The 19,903-nt window shown below is 41.8% G+C and overlaps 1 protein-coding gene across 1 annotated transcript in view; it reads left to right on the top strand.

Moving 5' to 3' along the window:
• The window catches only part of PSD3 (pleckstrin and Sec7 domain containing 3), a 405,283-nt gene that overhangs the window by 75,877 nt on the left and 309,503 nt on the right, over positions 1 to 19,903 (top strand). Inside the window, exon 2 of the mRNA XM_018576857.1 lies at positions 16,479 to 16,599. Coding sequence (XP_018432359.1) covers positions 16,479 to 16,599 — 121 coding nt within the window. The remainder of the gene's footprint in view (positions 1 to 16,478; positions 16,600 to 19,903) is intronic.

Here is a 19,903-nt window from a genome sequence, read left to right as displayed (position 1 = left end):
GGTAACTAACACATGCATTAAAAGAGAACTATGGGATAAGTGTTTTTCCCCATAGTTCTCCTAAGTGTCACGGGAGGACACAAACTCAGTATACAGCTACAGCTCGCGCTATACTGAGAAGCCGCAGCCGGGACGGATCCCAACACTACTGTCTAGATCCACCCAGCTGCGTGATTGACAGAGCCAGCTCTATCCGCTTGAGTGAAAATCACTCACCTCATAGTTCTCCTTTAAAGGAGACCTATGGGGTCAGGGCTTTTCCCCATAGTTCTTCTTAGGGTAACGGGAGGACACAAACTAGCGTCCTCCCGTTAACCTAAGCTTAGTACATCGCGAGCTACAGCTCGCGGTATACTGAGACGTCACAGCCGGAGAGGATGCCGACATCGATGTCGAGATCCGCCCAGTGGTTGGCTAGAACTATGAGGTGAGTGAAAAGCACTCACCTCATAGTTCTCCTTTAAGCCTCATGTACAAGGGCATCAAAATACTGTACATGCATCTAAATGCATTTCGAACTAATTTCTAAACACATCTGGAAGAATGTAATGCTTTTCTGTGGCAAAATCTCACTGTTGGGCGGGGGGGAGTTTAGGTGTATATCATAACTGGAGGAAACAGAATCTGGAGCAGTTGCCTACAGTGACCAATCAGCTTCTATCTTTAGTTTGTTCAGTTAAGGTTTGAAAATGAAATATAGAAGCTGATTGGTTGCCATGCAGTCTAGCTGCGTTTACATAAACAAGAAAATGATGCGTCCTGGAACCGTGTCTGTTTTCTGCAGTTAAACGCGGATCTGGGAAGCAAAAGTTTGTTTATACTTTCCAGAGCAATTTCTTCTGGCCGTATATTTTAGTGGATTACACTCATATTATCTATTAGGTTACACTGTAATTAACTGCAGCTGTTATGAGCAGATGACGAGCTTTTCCTGTCATCTGTTGGTTATTTCAGCTGCAGCAAACCTGTAAAGTGAGAAACAAAATTGCTCTTTAGAAATAAAATTCTGTCCTTTTTAACTCCTATTTAACACCTAGTTAACCTTTACTGAACTTTAGGCAGACCATAAAAGTCAATATTTTAACAATTTTGCATCCAGAGCAGTTTTTTAATCTTTGGACACACATGTTAAAATCTGAATTTTCAGTTAGAAAGCTGCTTAAAGCAGAAGCAGAGGCCCTGTAGAATAAAAAATGCTAGTTGCTATATTGCGCAAATGATTATTATTGGTATTTATATAGCGCCGACAATTTATGCAGCGCTTTACATCGAGCACATTCACATCAGTCGCTTGCCTCAAGGAGCTTACAATCTAAGGTCCCTATCACACAGGGCTAATTTTGACAGGAGCCAATTTACCTTCCAGCATGTCTTTGGAGTGTGGAAGAAAACCGGAGAATCCCACACCAGCACAGTGGGAACATGCAGACTCCAGTCCTTGCAGTTAGTGTCCTGACTGGGATTTGAACCAGGGAACCTCAGTGCTGCAAGGCAGAAATGCTCATCACTACGCCACTGTATGCGTACGCCCATATTGAAATTTGTTATGAAAAAATATTCTAAAATTATTTTTTGTGCACACAGTTTTTTGGTAAAATGTAAAAGATGAGGTTGTGTTTGGTAAAAACATACCAGACACATCAAGCCTTAAAGCCCATTTCCACCTTTGCAGAGGTATTTAAAAAAAAACATATGCCAGCAATGCACAAACAGGAGATTAATCACAAACGACAGGGAGAAGGCTGAGGTATTGTATTATTTTTTCTCCTCCGTATACACTCAGGAGAAAGACGGGTTTAATAGATATAAGAATGTGAGCTGCTAGGGGCACAAGATACCGCAGTGGTTGACAGTAGCCGGAGTTCAACAATAGACTGGAAAGACTTTATGCAAATAAATCGATAGGACCAGATAAACTGCACCCCAATGTACTTAAGGAGCTCGGTCAGGTTATAGTAAGACCATTATTCCTCATCTTTAGGGACTTGTTAATGACTGGTAAGGTACCAAGTGACTGGCCTAAAGCTACGGTAGTACCAATTTAAAAAAAAAAGTTTCAAGGAGCCAAGAGGGTAACTACAGACCAGTCAGTCTAACATCAATAGTAAGCAAACTGTTTGATGGAATGATAAAGGACTATTTAGTGGATTTTGTTTGTAACCAAGGTATTATAAGTATTATAATCAGCACGGATTTAGGAAGGACCGTTCTTGTCAGACCAACCTACTAACATTCTATGAAGAAGTGAGTAGAGATCTGGATAGAGGAAGGCCAGTGGATGTGGTGTACCTGGATTTTGCCAAAGCTTTTGACACGGTACCGCATAAACGCTTAATACACAAGCTGAGATCTATAGGCATAGATGACATGTTGTGCACATGGATAGAGACCTGGCTACAGGAATGTGCACTGAGAGTTTTAATAAATGACTCTTTTTTTACATTGGTCTAAGGTTGAGAGTGGCGTCCCCAGGGTTCTGTGCTAGGCCCCATACTGTTTAACCGGTTTATTAACGATATTGGGGAAGGCATCAACAGCCATGTTTCCATGTTTGCTGATGATACTAAAATCGGAAGGGTAATAGACCCGGACTTAGACATTATAACATTACAGGAGGACCTGGATAAAATAGGGGAGTGGGCAACTACATGGCAGATGAGGTTTAATGTAGAGAAATGTCAAGTAATGCACTTTGAGGTCAAAAACAGGCAAACGGAATACACATTAATGGGTAGGACACTAGGAAAGTCAGAAATGGAAAAAAAATTGGGGATCATAATTGCCTGCAGATTTAATAACAGCATGCAAAGCCAGGTAGCAGCAAACAAAACGAGCAGAATACCGTCTTGTATTAAAAAGGGAATGTACTGTAGAGACAAAACAATAATTTTGCCACTTTATAAATCACTGGTTCGGCCGCATCTTGAATATGCGGTTCAGTTTGGGTCACCAATCCACAGAAAAGATGCAGTTGAGATAGAGAAGGTCCAAAGAAGAGCAAACAAGCTAATTAAGGGGCTGGAGGATCAAGACTATGAGACAAGGTTGCTAAATTTAAACTTGTTCACGCTGGAAGTGAGGGGATTAAGATGGAATATAATTTTGTTGTACAAAATGTTCAGTGGTGATGGCAACATTGGCACTAAACTCTTTACTGTAAACTCTGTGACAAGGACTAGAGGTCACCACCTAAAATTGGTGGAGAAAAGATTTATCCCCAAAGGGCGTAGGGGATTCTTTTCAGTTAGAACGGTTACATTTTGGAACTCTCTGCCACAAACAGTGGTATCTGCAAAGAATATTGATTTGTTCAAAAATCAATTAGATACCATCCTAAGAGACATACAGGGGTACAGGTACACTTAAATAGTAGACCACGCAAGGACTTTTATACACACAGACACCCACAAGAGACACACACACGCACCCACACAAAGGTTGAACTGGATGGACCTGTGTCTTTTTTCAACCTCAAATACTATGTAACTATGTAAGTGTACATGAAGCAGGCATATGCAACTGATGTATATGAACACAGAAACTAATCTTTTTTTGGTAGCTTTCCTCTTCATATCTACATGGAAATATCTGCCTCTGTGCTGTGCAAGCAATATGAAAATACCCCCCTTCCCTGGACAGTGCATTGTGTGTAAAGGCAGAGCTAGTGTTTACTGATCATGTTACTAGGGGTGACAAGGAGGAGGGCAGCTGATTACAGTCTGACACCCTGGTGTCTGAGTGAATTTCCTGTACAGAAAATTTAGAATTTTTAGGCTTCAGGCCTACTAAAACCTTCACAAAAAAATCTGCAATGTCATGAAAATGTGCACACATATACATCATCAATGCACCTCTTCATTGCCACAATAAATGCTAATCACTTACAAAGGTGGAAATGGACTGTAAAACTGTGTGCACCTGTAAAATGGCAACAAAATAGTACCCAAAATTTCAATAGACTACACTTGAAAAGCCTTTGCCGCTCATCAATTTAGCGTTAAGAGTGAGTGATGGTACTAAAATTATTGCTTTCTCTCTGACATTTGCAGTGATATTTAACGTGCGTGGCACAATCATCACCTTTGCACATGTGCACTCGACGTCTGTTTGTGTGTAAAAACAAAATTTGTGCTATGTAACTATAATTTTTAAACTTTTTATATACCGTATTTTGCGGTCCATAAGACGCACCGGACCATAGGACGCAGGGAGGTCCGGCGCGCCTTATGGAGCACTCGACAGACTGTAGCTTCTGTCACAGCTTCTATGACAGAAGCTGCAGTTAGTGACCGCTGAGACAGGTGGCGCTGTGATTACAGCACCACGGTCTCAGTGATCACACAGAGCAGACGAAGAAAGTCTGTTCTTCGTCTGCTCTATGGTGATCTCGATCGTCGCCGCTGCTCGGTTTTAATACGAGTGATCTCATTAGATCACTCGTATTGAACGAGCAGTGGCTCCTACTGCTGAACTTGATCGCCGCTGCTCGGCTTTAATACGAGTGATCTCATTAGATCACTCGTATTAAACGAGCAGTGGCTCCTACTACTCGCCTGGCGCCCGAAACTGCATGCCTCGGGCGTCAGGATTCGCTCCATAAGACGCAAGAACATTTTCCCCCTCCTTTTGGGGGGACAAAAGTGCGTCTTATGGAGCGAAAAATACGGTACTTAAATTTGTTGCTATCACATAGGGGGCTAACACAGGAAGTGACAGGTCCTCTTTATGGAAACATCTAGGCTCTCTTAGATCCCTAATGCCATCTATGGACCACAGATCATACTTCACCAGCTTCTTTGGTTACAGCAGCCGGAGAAATGACCGCCTAAAACAGGAAGTGACAAAATCATTGTCTCCTCTAGTTTCAGTGTTTAGAGGGGAGATCAGCCACTGGAAGTGTGCTGAGCTCCCTCCGATCCAGCCGCCCACACCTGCCTTGCTGGTCCAGGCTGAGCATAAGGAACAGCGGAGCCTGAAGCTGCATACAAGTGATCGAGGGGGGGCTCTACAGCAGCCCTGATCTTGGTATAACCACATCACGGCTGTACCATTTATGTGTGTAATGCTGTCCTGAATTGGTTATTCAATTGCATTGCTAACAAATCTTCTTGTCTCTTTAAAAAAAATAGTAATAAAAAACAAAACAGAGAATGCAGCTGGAGGGTTAAAGTGATGGACAGGTGTAAAATACACAGAGGAGGGTTTAATTATTCCTAATTAACTAATGCTTCCTCTTTTTCTCTCGCTATTTTAATACACAGTGTGGAGAACATAACATTCTGTGCTTTTATTTGTATCATTTGTTTGTGTTTGTTTGTGATTATTGTTTAAACGAAACACAAAAAAACACAAAAAAAACTAACTTTATTTCATTTCTAAGTAACATCAGCGTGTTTTAATATTTTTCTTTCAGAGATAAATCATGTACATGCCTCTTTTATTTTAATAAGCACTGATATTTCTGAATCAATAGCCCATAGCTAAAATAAACATAGTAGTGTAAAGTGCACAGATGCAAAATGTAGCATGATATATTTACATATGAGGCATTGTATGACTAGATTAAAATGAAGGCATTTAAATTACTCTATGACTAAGCCCAGGATTGGGTGAAACATGTCAGAGGGGGCGGACCTCAGGCAGGACTCAGTGTCACTGGTGAACTTTGAATAAACTGATTCAGCATGGAACGGAGTGTGGCCTGATTTTTCCTTTACTATGTATAGTACAATGGAAATGAAAGGAGAACTATGAGGTGAATGCTTTTCACTCACCTCATAGTTCTAGCCGACCTGTGACAATGAGACTGTCACAAGTCGGCTCAGTAGATCGGGAGGTGAGCGAACAGTTACCGGCATTCGCTCACCTCTCGATCCTGTCACGGCTCTCTGCCGTGACAGGGGAGGGCCTGGATTCCCCGCTCCGATCCGCCAGCGCTGACTGGCGGAACGGACTGGGGAGGGGGTGGGTACAGCTGTAGCTCGCGGTATACTGAGCCTAGGGTGACGGGAGGACGCTAGTTTGTGTCCTCCCGTTACGCTAAGGAGAACTATGGGGAAAAGACTTAACCCCATAGTTCTCTTTTAAGTTTCCAACATGTTCGTCTTTTAAACCAGCCATTCTCAAACAGGGTTCCACGGGACCCTAGGATTCCTTAAGAGGTTAGTAGTGGGTTCCTTAAACAATGGCTAAATAACCTACCTTCTGATGGTGCCTGCATAGTTCCAAGGCTAGTGCCCCTTGGCAGAGCTAGTGGTATTACACCAGGAATCTTTTTACCTTTCTGTAAGGGTGGCAATATTCCCACTGACGCCCAATGAAATGGTCCATTCTTTAAACTGACACCCAATTTAAGGCAGTGTTCCTCTTACTGAACACAGAAGAAATGAGTCACTACTTCAATGACCACCAATGAAAGGGCACACCTCTCCTACTAACCACAATGTATTGGGTCTCTTCACTGAACACCAATGTAAGGAGGCATTTCTCAACTGACCACCAATGAAATGTATTCTATCTGCATTTCTTTTCTGACTACTATTATTATTTTTTATTTTCAGTGCAGAGCATTTTATCATATAGGGCCGAAACGGAGAGGGGAGGGGGAAGGGGGTGGTTTAAAAATTGTCCATCTTGGATTTTAAATACTCTAGGTATGCCACATTCTTTTTATTTTTATTTATTAATGATTATATCTACAACATATATTGGACTTGCTAATGTAGTAATTTCTAGCAGAGGTTGGAAATTATTTTAAGGGTTCCTCTGGTGTAGCAAGGTTGAGATAGGCTATTCTAAACTATTTAAATCTTAATTGTGCTTTTAGCACAGTTATCCTTTCAATACACGCCCCACCACCCATGTCTTATACCGCTTCACTGTAAAGGTGCCCATACACTGCTCGATTCTCGTACGAGAATCGCGGGAAATCCCACGATCGTACGAGAATCGAGCAGTGTGAACGAAGACGTGTGACCGTTTCTACTGTACGGTCGCACGTCTTTTGTCTAAGGAGCACGCTAGAAAGCCAGCCGAAAATCGTACGATTTTCGGCTGGTTTGAACGGTGCTCGGGAGACAAATGCCGTTCAGCATTGTGGTCATCGGAAGCCCGCCCCTCAGGGGGGCGGCCTTGCGATGATCGAGAGTACGATCTGCCTGGCCAAGATGGGCAGATCGTACGTTTTTTTAATTACATTACAACCATCGCAAGACTAAGGTCTTGCGATGGTTGTACAGTGTATGGCCACCTTAAGTCTCCCGGCTGGGCTCTGCTTCTTCTGTACATGCAGAGAAAAGTCTCAATTCACTCCTATGGAAAGGCTACTGCAGCAAAAAAATAATACAGCAAAACTCAGAAATAACTTTAAAAAGTTTTTATTTTGTAAAACATTTTTTTAGTTGAATAAACAGGCGTTCTAGTCCATCATAGCCAAATTGCATGTGTATGAAATCAGTCTGCATCTAAAACAAAAAATTTGATTGGTAGCTATCAGCAGCATCACTTTTACTTTTCTACTAGTGTATACAAATTCAGGCAACTGTGTTGCAACTGTGTTGTCCAAAAACACACGTGCATAGTATCTATTATTTAAATAGCGCATTGATTTAATTTGATTACAAATTTAAAAAAAGAACTAATATAAAGGTAAAAACTTAAAGATAAAAAGAATGATTTGGGCTGAAAAAATGAAGTGCCCAAGAGAGGGGCTGACAAGAGGCAGCTTATAGGAAATAAGGAAGATGGCAAGATTGGAAAGTCCAGTAAGTGACCATGAAAGGTCAGCGGAGAGTAGAGCTGTTGTATAATTTAGGATGCATCGTCTGCCAATACGCCGTGCTGTATTGCTAAATGTCAATGAAAATCAGTTTAGCAAACTGCATGTTCGGTCTGATTATGCCCCGAGGCTTCACCATATGCTTTGCTTCTATCTGGCTCATTATCATATTTCCTAAGTGTGTGCAAGCTGTCTGGATTTTCACAAAAGTAGAAAGGCTCGTAATTCACGTGTTTGAGGAATTGTCTCTTTGGAGAATTCTAATGCTTTTATTTTAAGAACCTGTGTAAGATGCACAGCTTTTTAATTAATACCGTAATTATGAATTTCCTGTAATTTCAAACCGTTTCCTGCAAAAACTAAAATGCTGAGTTGATATTTTCCCGCTGTCTAGATCTGTGAATATTTTAGGAAGGGTCCTCTATGCTTTAAGAAATGATTATGCAGCAGCCATCTTGGTGTCATTTGTCGTGGTGCAGTTCCTTCAGCTTAAATTGACCAGCCAGTGTTGCAGGATAGCAAGAATGGTGACAGCTATCTCAGGCGTGAAAATACCCCATTGCCACATATGTCCAAGCTTATAATTGCTACCTGTATTTAGGGATCCCTTGATCATGGGCCATTATGTTTGAGATTCTTTACTCAAGGGGCTTACCTTATTCTTTTTTTTGGCTGCTGGGGAATTGTCTCTTTTACAGTGAGGATTATATTTCTTCATTGCTTTTTTTATTTTTATTTATTAGAGAATGTAAAATTATTTTGCATATATTTTATTATGGTCCAGATGAAAAAGTAACAAATATTGGATATAAATATTTAGCAGTTTCTCACGCTGACAGCTGTTGGCACATTAGTCATTCTTTTTAGATCTTCTTAGCTGGTTCATTGTTGTTTTCAAAGGTCAGTGTCCAAAATTAATCTCAGCATTGACACATCTCCTTCACTCCCTCTCCTTTCTAGTGGTTGGTTCTGAGGTTTCAATGAGAGACATCCTGCCTGCAAGGACTCCTATGCCATGAAATAAATGTTCTTGCTCCTTACTACCTATCGTACACATTCTGTTTGCATTCCAGTGCTATATACTACACAATCCATTTGTTTATGTTGGTATATTAATGTTGTTATTGACAGGTTTGAAACATTATGCTCTCTGCCATGACAGGGGGAGGGGCTGGATTCCCCTCTTCCCGTGTATACTGAGCTTAGGGTAACGGGAGGACGCTAGTTTGTGTCCTCCCGTTACCCTAAGGAGAACTATGGGGAAAAACACTGACCCCATAGTTCTCCTTTAATGTATATTTCTACTTTTGCAGTGACATTTGAGAAAACCCCCTCTATGTGTTTGTGTTCCCATTCACACAGAATACCTACAATATATATACATATATATTTATATATTTTTTTTATTTAATATTTCTTACCTTTTAGCTCGAAACAAAGGATACAAACTGTGCCTGGAAATCTTGGAGGTACTGGTTTTGGCTGAAAGGCTTTTCCTGTTGCCTTTGTTGTGGAAAATACATAGAACATTTGTTCTAAAGCCTCCTGCTGGGGCATCACCACCGACACTCAATATTAACCAACTTAATGATTTTGATAGGAATGATGGCAAACAAACATCATGCCTGAGGCCCAACTGTGGGTTAAAGCCCTCTAACTCACAAACCCATTTTTTACTGGAAAAGTGCTTGCACAAAAGTCCCTATAAAGCTTTGAGTATCTTTCCTTGAATACTGAAATATATGTATCTTGCCTGCAGTTGAGGTGACATCATTGGCATGATTTCTGGTTCCTGTATTTATCTGTTTGCCACCTACCTCAATGATCTGCCTGTAGTGCAACTATTTTCTCCCACTCCCCCCTGCTACCCACCGCCAACACACCCTACTAGGCTTTTTATCCTCATTAACTTGCAAAGTCAGATATACTTAATTATGTATGCCACCCAGGTCCCTTTTCGGGTGAGGGACCGCAATCCAATGGGATTATGATGCTTGAGATCGCTAGTCCCCTTCAAGTTTTTCCTGTAGAAGAGCTTTAATTGCTGCATGCCTTTGCAAGTTTTTAGAGTATCCCTTTTATTTGCTTATTGATGGCAGCCTTTCATCATGATTTTGTACCTCACTTAATTTCTGCCAGCTGTTACCAATGCACGCTACCTGGGAGACGTCCACAGCAAAGCTAATCAGTCTATGTTGGGTGCTCTGGGGAACACCAGGCGGTTCCTTAGACTTTTCACCTCTGCCCTTTTTAGGCCTTACATTCGCTCGGCGATACAGAGGGTCTCCTATTTCTGTGGCAATGTCCGAGAAGAGAGAAGAACAAACAGGCAGTCCCCGACTTATGAACGCCCGACTTACGAACAACCCGTACTTACGAACCGAGGTCCGATTGCCCCACCCCCGAGATTAGTGCCGCTCCTTGCCTCTGCCACCCGCAGGTCCCACAGTGTAGTGACACAACTACATACAGCTGTCACTCAGTGCCACAGACTTTACTGCGGTTCATTGTAAAAAAACTTTGTACAATGAACTGCAGTAAAGTCGGTGTCACTGAGTGACAGCTGTATGTACCGGCACCGGCGGCTGTGCAGGTATCCGATGCACACAGACGGCTGTGCAACTGCCTGTCATTTAGGAGAACTGTTTAGCCTGGCGGAGCCGATACGAGACTCTGCAGGGACCGCCAGGCAGCCACATCCTGCTGTTTGGGTCATCGTGAGGACACTCTCCTGTGATCCCTCCACTGGCCGCTAAGGACGCAGGAGAAGAGATGCTGCAGCCTGCATGTGTTAGGTGAGGTTGGGGAGTGTATGGGTGATGGGGGGATTGGTGGACTGTAGCTGGGCTGGTGGTATTCAGCATTTCTGAATAATGATTATATAGCAATGCTGAATACCACCAGCTATACAGGACTACAAATCCCAGCTACATTACACACAGATGATGGTATTCTGCATTGTTTCGTAAAGTATTGCTAGAATTTGTAGTCCTGTATAGCTGGTGGCAGGGGCAGAAAATGTACCTGTTCCGACTTACATAAAAATTCAACTTCAGAACAAACCTACAGTCCCTATCTTGTATGTAACCCAGACTTGTCCCTTGGATAAAGAGATTTCTGCCTTTTAAATAAAGAGATTTCTCCATATTCTCAGAATCTTTTGATTAGGGATGCACCAATACCGGTTTTCTGAGTACCATTATTTTTTTGTAGGTACTCGCCGATACCGAATACCGTTACCGGAAGTCCTATTAAGGAAGCCAGGTGGTGTGTAATGACTCGCTATCTGGCTTCCTGATTAGCCGGGAAGCTGGGCGGCGTATAAAGACTCGCAAAAGGTTACTATGCTGGCAACAATTATTTCATCCACGTACCTGTCAGCCTCTCTCTTTTCAGGATCTAATTCTACAATTCCACTTACCTGGAACCGATTTTCTGCACTACTTGCAAATTAAATCTACCTGGAAGGAGTATGGGGGAACACCTAAGGCACTCTTCTCTACTTCCTTTCTGGACACTCTCACATCGGATAGATCATACTCCATTTCTACAACGTACCCCAGACTCCAGACTTTATTTCTCGCCTCTCTCTCCTCCTCCAATGTAAAGGACTGGGCAAGGGACTTTGATGACCCTGATATGCTGGACAAAATCCTCTCAGGCTATGCTAAAATAAGATCTGTAGTCACGAATGAAACGTGGAGGGAGACCCAATTCCAGATCATTCACAGGGCCCATGTCCCGTTCTTTCACGCTCCGGATGTCAGGGCCGTGACCTCTCCCGTCCAGTCGATGACCTCCACTTGTCCGAAGTGTGGGTGCCTCAGACCAATATTGCATCATTGCTTGTGGAGTTGTCCCTCCATATCCCACTTCTGGACACAAACGCTAGCGTACATCAAATCCATCCTCTCCTGGCAACCAGATTTAGATCCTGCTCTTTGTCTATTTGTTTTCATTGCTTCTTCTGGAGAGGGTCGGGGACCTTCGCGGGGAAAAGGCATGGACTGGGCCCACCTTTGCCTTCTGACGGCGAGACGGTGTATAATGAGGCACTGGAACTCTCCAATGGCCCCAATGATTGCATAGATTACTAAGGATCTTAAACTGCTGTTGTGTAAGGACAAACTGGATGCAGAGATGCATAAAGATGCCCGCTCTACGCCTTTCCTATCAAGATGAAGATATTTTATCAGTAGCTCTTACTCTGTGGAGGAAATCCACCAAATTGTCAAGCCCTTCCGCTACACTAAATGGTACCTGACTAATGCCATGTTGAATGCCTTGGGGGTCCTGCAGATAGGCCAAGATTGACAACCTCCCTCAGAGGAATGCCTTAGAGAAATGTGGGTACTGCTTCATGTCACTGCACGGATACTGTTCATTGTGCTCAATACACCAAGTATATATTTTTTGATGAGATGTTATGGATGTGATCAACCACTGCACTGTATGCCTATTACTTTGAAGTGATGACGTATGCTTTACTACTGTAAATATTGCTGAAACTTTAATAAAACGTTTTCGAAAAAAAAGACTCGCCAGCTGACTTCCCAATTAGCAAGGAAGCCGTCTTCATGCTTCCTCGTCACTAGGTGACGAGGAAGCATGCAACTGGCTTTCTGGCCAATCAGGAAGCTGGGGGGCGGGTAATGACTCGCCGCCTGGCTTCGCAATTGGCCAGCTTCTCGACCAATCAGGAAGCCAGGCAGCGAGTCATTACACGCTGCCTGGCTTCCTTAATGGGACTTCTTCTACAAATCTTCTACTACAATAACAAAAAATACAGATAATAGTAAGGATGAGCAAGTGCCTGCGCTGCTGATTAATTTGGGCTAGGTTCACACCTGGGCGACCCTCACCGCGCGGCAAACGTGCACAATTCCGCGCGGATTGCCGCGTGATCAGGAGCCGCCAAGGTGTGAAACAATCGCGCTGTGGGTCCCTTTATATTCGAATGGCACCCCAGTTGTGCCGGGTGGATCATGCGGTTTCCCGCCCGTGCTTCCGAACACGATCACGGCTACAACAGCCGCGCATCGTGTATCGCACAAAAGAGGTCCCGGGTGTTGTGTGGTGTAGTGCAGGTGTGAACCTAGCCTAAATCTACTCCCATGATCTGCAGGGATCTAAAAAAAGCAAAGTGCTGCCCTCTAAAGAGAGCAGCTCTAAACGCTATACCTCTTACCTTGTAGCCATTGTAAGAGGGATCACTGATCGCTGAGTATTTGCTCTCGCTGTCACAGGAGGCTGAGCGAGCGGTGCGGGAGGAGAACTCCTGTGACAGCGCGGGCTGTCTCCACCCACAACACAGCTCTGCCAGACTGTGACAGGAGGCTGAGCAATGTGGGAGGAGAGACGCCGGCCGATCACAGCGCTTTCCTCCCGCTGGGCGCTGCTCTGTGGAACACAGAGCAGCGCCCAGCGGGGAGGAAAGAAAGCAGGCATGCGCCGCTGTAGCGGCAGAAAAATGGCACTTTTGGCATTTAGCCAAAAGTGCCATTTTCGGCCAATATGTTTCGGCGGCCGATATATCGGTGCATCCCTACTTGTTATAGAGGTTTATATATCAGACCAAAAATTGCGACAACTGAAGTGAAATAAAAGACTGACCTGGTTCCATAAGAGGGACATCCCCCCAAAATGAGGGACAATTGGGAGCTTTGGTATGCATATGTATGAATTTATAAGGGAGAAGCCACATTCGACAAAAAATAGTACATTCGAATCAAATCATACATTGAGTTATATGAAGAAACAAACAAAACAGTATATGGCCAGCTTAAGTCAATAGTGGTATCGCTTTATATAGCCTCACCTCAGCTGGTTAGCAGACTTCTTTATGCATTTTCCCAAGTGAATTACCAGGTCCCTGCAAGGATTCAGCTTTTTCCCACTTTCACCTTCCAGCAGAGTCACTTGCCCTGCTACTCCATCTTGGGTCAGCCTTCCCCTCACAGGCAGGACAGGTTCAGGCCCAACTCCAGGCGTCCATCTCAGAACACACGTATGCCTATCCCAGGCAGCAGGACTAGCTAAGACACATTCGGCAACACACAATCTACAAGGCCAGGGCCTGGGAGGAAGAGATGCAAGCTCAGCCCCAAATAGTTATATCTTTCACCAGCATGCACCACTGGCAATTAACCTCCTAGTGATTGGCCAGGGAGACACAAAATGTATGACCCAGCCTAAGGTTGTTTAGATGAGCATCAGGCTCCACCCCCCTCTAAAAAGTAATCCATGATAAATCGCTTTTCACAGGGTGGTAGAGCAGTGGCAATCCGGCATTCTGGTGTTGATATTGCCGCCTGCCGAATGCCAGTTTTTTGGGGATACCAAGGGAATTTTTCATGAAACTATTGTGCTGCAACCGTGTGCAAAATAGTCCCATTCATCGCTATGGTCACGTTTGGCAGGTGACACTGCCTGCCATATGTAACATGCTGCATCATTTTTGCTGTGCCATGAAGCAAAGCATCGCGGTCATGCCATTGTATACTGCACTGTCCCGCTGCAATACTAACACTGCAGTAGGCAGCTGGGGAGCAGTAAAACCACGGATCATCCACTTGATTATATCTCCCTGCAGCCACCCGTCTAATCAAGCCATTTTGTATCATCTTGCTCCATTGCCAGGGTCACACATCAGCAGCAGGCAGAAACAAACATTAGGAAAATAGCGGCTAAAATCTAAGTGGCTGCTGTAGATTTTCTAGAAGATTGAAGGGAATTACCGATCATGAAATATACTCTGTGTTATGTGGATGTAGTTGCATGTATCTCCCATTATTGTAACCTAAACACTGACAGATTTGAGAACTTCCTGCATTATTGTTATTAGAGCGCAGTAAACTGAAGCTGTTTACCCATCGGGGACATAAAACATTCATGCTTTAAAAGCTTTTTGAGGAAAGATATGACATTAACTGATACATTCCGAAAAACACATTTGTGTGGCTCGCAGATCATTGGCTTTACATTTCCTGTAAGCAGTTTGTGGGCTGAATGTGTCATACAGCTGACTCATATGTAGTACCGTTTTTTAATAATGTTAAATTATATATCCTTTTTCTACAGTGAGAGATAGATTATTGTGGCACGTCAGGAGACACTGTAGTCCTTTTACTGTATGTAAGTAGATGCTGTTAAATGATTAGTTATTTTCATACAATGAGGTATGCATAGAGGGGGAGTACCACTTATCACAAAGAAGACAGAAGATTCTGACTTTTTTTTTTGTATGCCTGCTTAGGGTGTTACAATTACTTCATCGCATTATCCAAAGAAGATATAACACCTCTGCTATGTTATGGGTTACAACCATGTCAACAGATAACCTCATGACAACAACATCCAAAGAGAAGAAGTTGGGCCTGTTTGGAAATGTTTGCCCTCTAGTCTGTTGTTCTTTGTTGGTGAAGCGGAAAGTGTGAAGTGTGATCCCAACTTATTATGAAACAATATTTGATGATGAAAATTCTTCCCAGTAAAGTACTGTTTTAAAACTATCTGTGAATCTACTCTGAGTAAAATCTAGGAATAGAGTAGATAGGTCAAAAGTGCAGGTGAATAACCTTTTGGCCTTTCAAGCATGGAAATGTGTGCAGCGTTATCATATGTTAATGGTTTCCAAAATTGTTATTCTTCTGCATTATATACAGTATATAAATAGTGAACAGACACCTTCTGAACATTAACTGCATTGTTTTATATTGATGCATCTCAGATGTGTTCCTAATAGACCAAGAATGCCTCTGGGCACACATATAAAATGTTGAGGAGCTGGTAAGATACAATGATGACTGGTTTGCAAATCTCTGTTGAAGACTAATATAATCTTTTTAACTACACACAAAAAAATTGGTCTAAAAACTGTAATGTCACATTATCATGACATGACTGAAATAGATATCCAAAACTGGATTATGCATAACATGCATCATGTCCATATCTTGAAAGAGGACTTGGGACACTCAGTAGAAGAACTAGGGGAACTTGCTCTGGGTGCCTGGGTATAGCGACGTCGCTGATGCAACTTACAATTGAATGGTTCTAGAAGACTCTGGGACCATTTGACCCATTTATTTTTATATACAGTAATACCTTGGTTTACAAGTAACTTGGTTTGTAAGTGTTTTGCAAGACAAGCAAACATTTCTGAAAAATTTTGCCTTGATATACAAGCGATGTCTTGCAATAAGAGGAACATTTTTTAGAAAAGCACCACCGAATAAGGCTGTAGCAGTGCGAGTGATGAGTCTGTTTAATGACAATGCATGTCACATTGGATAGATTCCTTGTTAAGGTTTCACGAAATGAAAAAGATTCCATTGAGATAGCAGTGATTCCGCTAGTGATAGTGAAAGTCGTCCTACACAATAATCCTCCTCTCTCTTGTCCCCCTCACACCAGCCACAAAGGTACCGGTAATTGGTTTATTTTTGTTTATATTTTGTACAGTATTATATTACAGTACAGTATTGTAATCATTTTTACATGATTATTTTTGGGTTGTGGAATAAATCATCTGAATTTCCATCATTTCCTATGGGGAAATTCGCTTTGATATACAAGCGCTTTGGATTACAAGCATGCCTCCTGGAACGAATTATGCTCGTAAACCAAGGTATTACTGTATGTGAACGAAAACAATATGTAGCAATACATTTACCTTTTCTCATTTTTTTTCTCTCAACAGGCAGAGAGATATGTGTGGGTTAATAGCACATCAGCTCACTCCCAAAATGTTGCCAAGGCGAAATACAAGTTCTTGTTTGGTGAGCCACTGCCAACAGAGGAGGAGAAGGTACCAGAAACAAGTAAGTAAATAGTTTAAAATGCAAGCCATGAGTAATTATTAAAGTAATCTTAAAAGGTGCAGGGTCATATTGATAAATGATAAAATATGGGCCTAAGGGAGTTGCACCACTCTACTAGTAAATAGTAATGGTAAGTGCAAAACATAGTAAACTATTTGAAATTAGGTGTGGCGGAAATCACTTTTAAACATTTTCTGGCTAGCAAGACATCTGAGTAGCATATACTTTGCGTGCTTTAATACCAGCAGTCAGTGTCTAAGTGTTCTAGTAAGAATAGAAAGTAATATAGTAGTTATGATGTGTAATATGGACATTTGTATGTTTGCTATAAATAGTATATGGTGAGGCCAAGCTGCCAGCATTTGTTTTTTTTTTTTGCTTTTATCCATCCACAAGCCAAATGTTCAACTGTGTACCCAGATTTCCTTTCGTATTTCACTGTGCAATATGTGGACTCTTCAGAGGTTTGCTGAGGAATCCAAGTTTCTGTCTGGGATGAAGGGTCCATACTGGGAGGTTTGAGGGCATGGAGCTGACATTTGAGATGGCATTTGACAAATGGAGGATATGTATCTTACAGTGCCTGTCCTGGATAAATATTGCATTTCCTGAAAAAAGGTTTAGGCTAGGTTCACACCAGATGCAGTGCGTTCCGGCCTGATTGTGGCCGGAACGCACTGCATCGCATTGAGTGAATCCGGACGGAACGCACTGCATCTGGTGTGAGCCTAGACTAGAAGTGACAGTAAAGTCAGGAAAATAAACCTCAAAAATGCTTACCAATCTCCTAATAATATTAATATTACAATTTGTATTGAGATTGTAGTCCATCGCAGTAATACAGAAATAAGATACATTTTTGTTAATAGTTAAGGTACTTGACTGTTTTTTTAATATTTAACTCCTGAGTTTAGTGTCACATTAAGTATTGTTGTTCTACAATAATAAAAGGGCATGCTCTATCTCTATACCTACACCACGCCTAGAAATTATATTTACCACCACCAGGACTTATAGAGAGTAAAAAAAGGTCCCCTTTCCTGCCAGGACTGTGCAACGTGTAAATCTCAAGACTGCATTGACAGAAATACAAATCCTTTTGGCAGATAAAACAGCTCTTTTATATGTATTTCATCAGTGATTTTGGCTGTTTGCCTCGACTTCTGCTTTAAAAGATGTTTCAAAAAAAGAACAAACAGTGATGCTGTTTGTACAGATCTCAGTGTTTATGGTAGAAAGTGGAAAATCTTTTAAAATCCATTGCTTGCACAGTATTAAAATAACGGATTATCTGATAACTGGAAAATGGTACTGATCCAATGAGCTTTCATTTACTGTGATTGTTATGTGGTGTGGGCATATTAAAGGGTCAGTCCAACTACAGCTAATTTTTCAAAAAGGTGTAAATACTGGCATCCACTGACATATTTTATACTTCACACTGTAGGACACTATCATATCACATCCCCTGCATAATGTGATTATCTCACCAACAATATTCTCAAGAAGTAGAAAATGGTGTTTCATATACCTTTTTTATTTAATAAAACAAAAATCAATATATTATTATATAGTGCATAGACATTTTAGATAATTGTGTTTATAGTATGGGTATGGTTTTCTAGTTTTCTATGGGTATGGTTCACACCTTTCCGTATTTCAGTCCGTCTGAACGCGCTACAAAACGGCCTACGCCCAAAGAAGTACATGTACTTCTTTGGGGCGTTTTGGTCTCGCGTTTCCATTGGGATACAGCCAAGTAGCCCTCGGAAACGCGCGTTTGTCGCGCGGTTTTTGAAACACGCGACAAACGCGCATATTCCATACGCCTAGGTGTGAACCCAGCCTTAGGCAAGAAAAAAGGAAAACATACTTATCTTAAACCACATTTTCTGGTCCCCTCACCTGTGTTCTGGTTACATCAGTGCTCACAGTCGGATTCTGGGAAAGCTGTGGATGCCAAATCTTATGAGATTGTGCGATACACAATTTTTTAAAAATATGAATGTATCAAAAATCTTAAGCTGCTTGGAGAGATCTTGGTACTATGATCAGGGGTGAATATAAAATAGTGCATATATTTGTTTGCAGTGCTTGTTCTAGCCAACAGATAAGGCTCTAGCTTGTCTTTTACATCTCGGCTTTTTTGCTGCAAGAAGCACCTTATGTATATAAATTACTAATACACTTAATAAAATATAATATAACATTGGCACACAGCCATTTTCTCTTTAACACACTTTTAAGGTCAGAATGGCACTGTGCAGTGTTCTGAAGACATCCTGCCCTAGCACCAGTCAGCTCCTGCCCACATATTAGATCTAAAGTCAGGAGCAGGAAATGAAGGAATGTACAGTACAGTCTTTACAGTGTTATTTGTATAAATAAACATGTAGAAGAGATCTGCTTGATGTAAGTAATCTTTTTGCAGCAGGGTTCTTGACGCCGGCTGGAGATTTGAAATCTTAAAAGCAGCTTTATATGCCCATAAGGCAGAAGCGCATACGGCATGACCAGTATTGCAGCCAAACCCTTGGCTTCCTGGCATTTGTCCACAGAGCTCTCAGCCTATTGATTAAACATGCATAATGTAATACAACATTAACACAAATTTATTACAGAATGCCACAAAATATATACACTATTTACAATTCAATATACAAACACCATCAAATAGGTTGCTGAGAAGCCTCAAAGAAATATTCAACTTTGTCATAATTTAATCTTCTGCTCTTGACTCCGTTTCTTAACCCTTAAAGTGACACTAAATGTAGAAGGTAAATCTTAAAAATGCATTCAAATACCCTATTAACAAAAATTTACCTTATTTCTGTATCACGTGGCTGTAGATGCTCAAATCATTTCTGAATTGGTGCTGTCACTGTGTTGCCTTCTGGATGGTGGCTACTTTTGTTCCCCATTGGCCCCTGTGTGTGTTGTAAAGTAGCCACCGCTCCAAGCTCACTTATGCGATGGATTATAATCTCATGTTTAGTTTACTAATTTGTATTGAGATTAAAGTCCATCACCTGAGCAAGCTTGGAGGGGTGGTTACTTTACCACACACAGGGACCATGGGGAACAAAAGTAGCCACCCTCCAGAAGGAAGGACAGTGTCCGCACCAATTCAGAGATGATTTGAGGATCTACAGCTGAGTGATACACAAATAAGATACAATTTTGGTAATAAGGTACTTGAATGCATTTATTTAAGATTTAACTACTGAGTTTAGTGTCACCTTAATCATGCTGGGTGATTTAAGCACCATATAAGGGTGTTTTCAGCTTTTATACATTTAGGAAA

The sequence above is a fragment of the Nanorana parkeri genome, unplaced genomic scaffold, assembly GCF_000935625.1.
Source record: "Nanorana parkeri isolate BGI_ZX_2015 unplaced genomic scaffold, ASM93562v1 scaffold78, whole genome shotgun sequence".
Taxonomy (NCBI): Eukaryota; Metazoa; Chordata; class Amphibia; order Anura; family Dicroglossidae; genus Nanorana; species Nanorana parkeri.
Note: the sequence above shows the minus strand (reverse complement) of the source record. Positions and strands in the feature narration are given on the sequence as shown.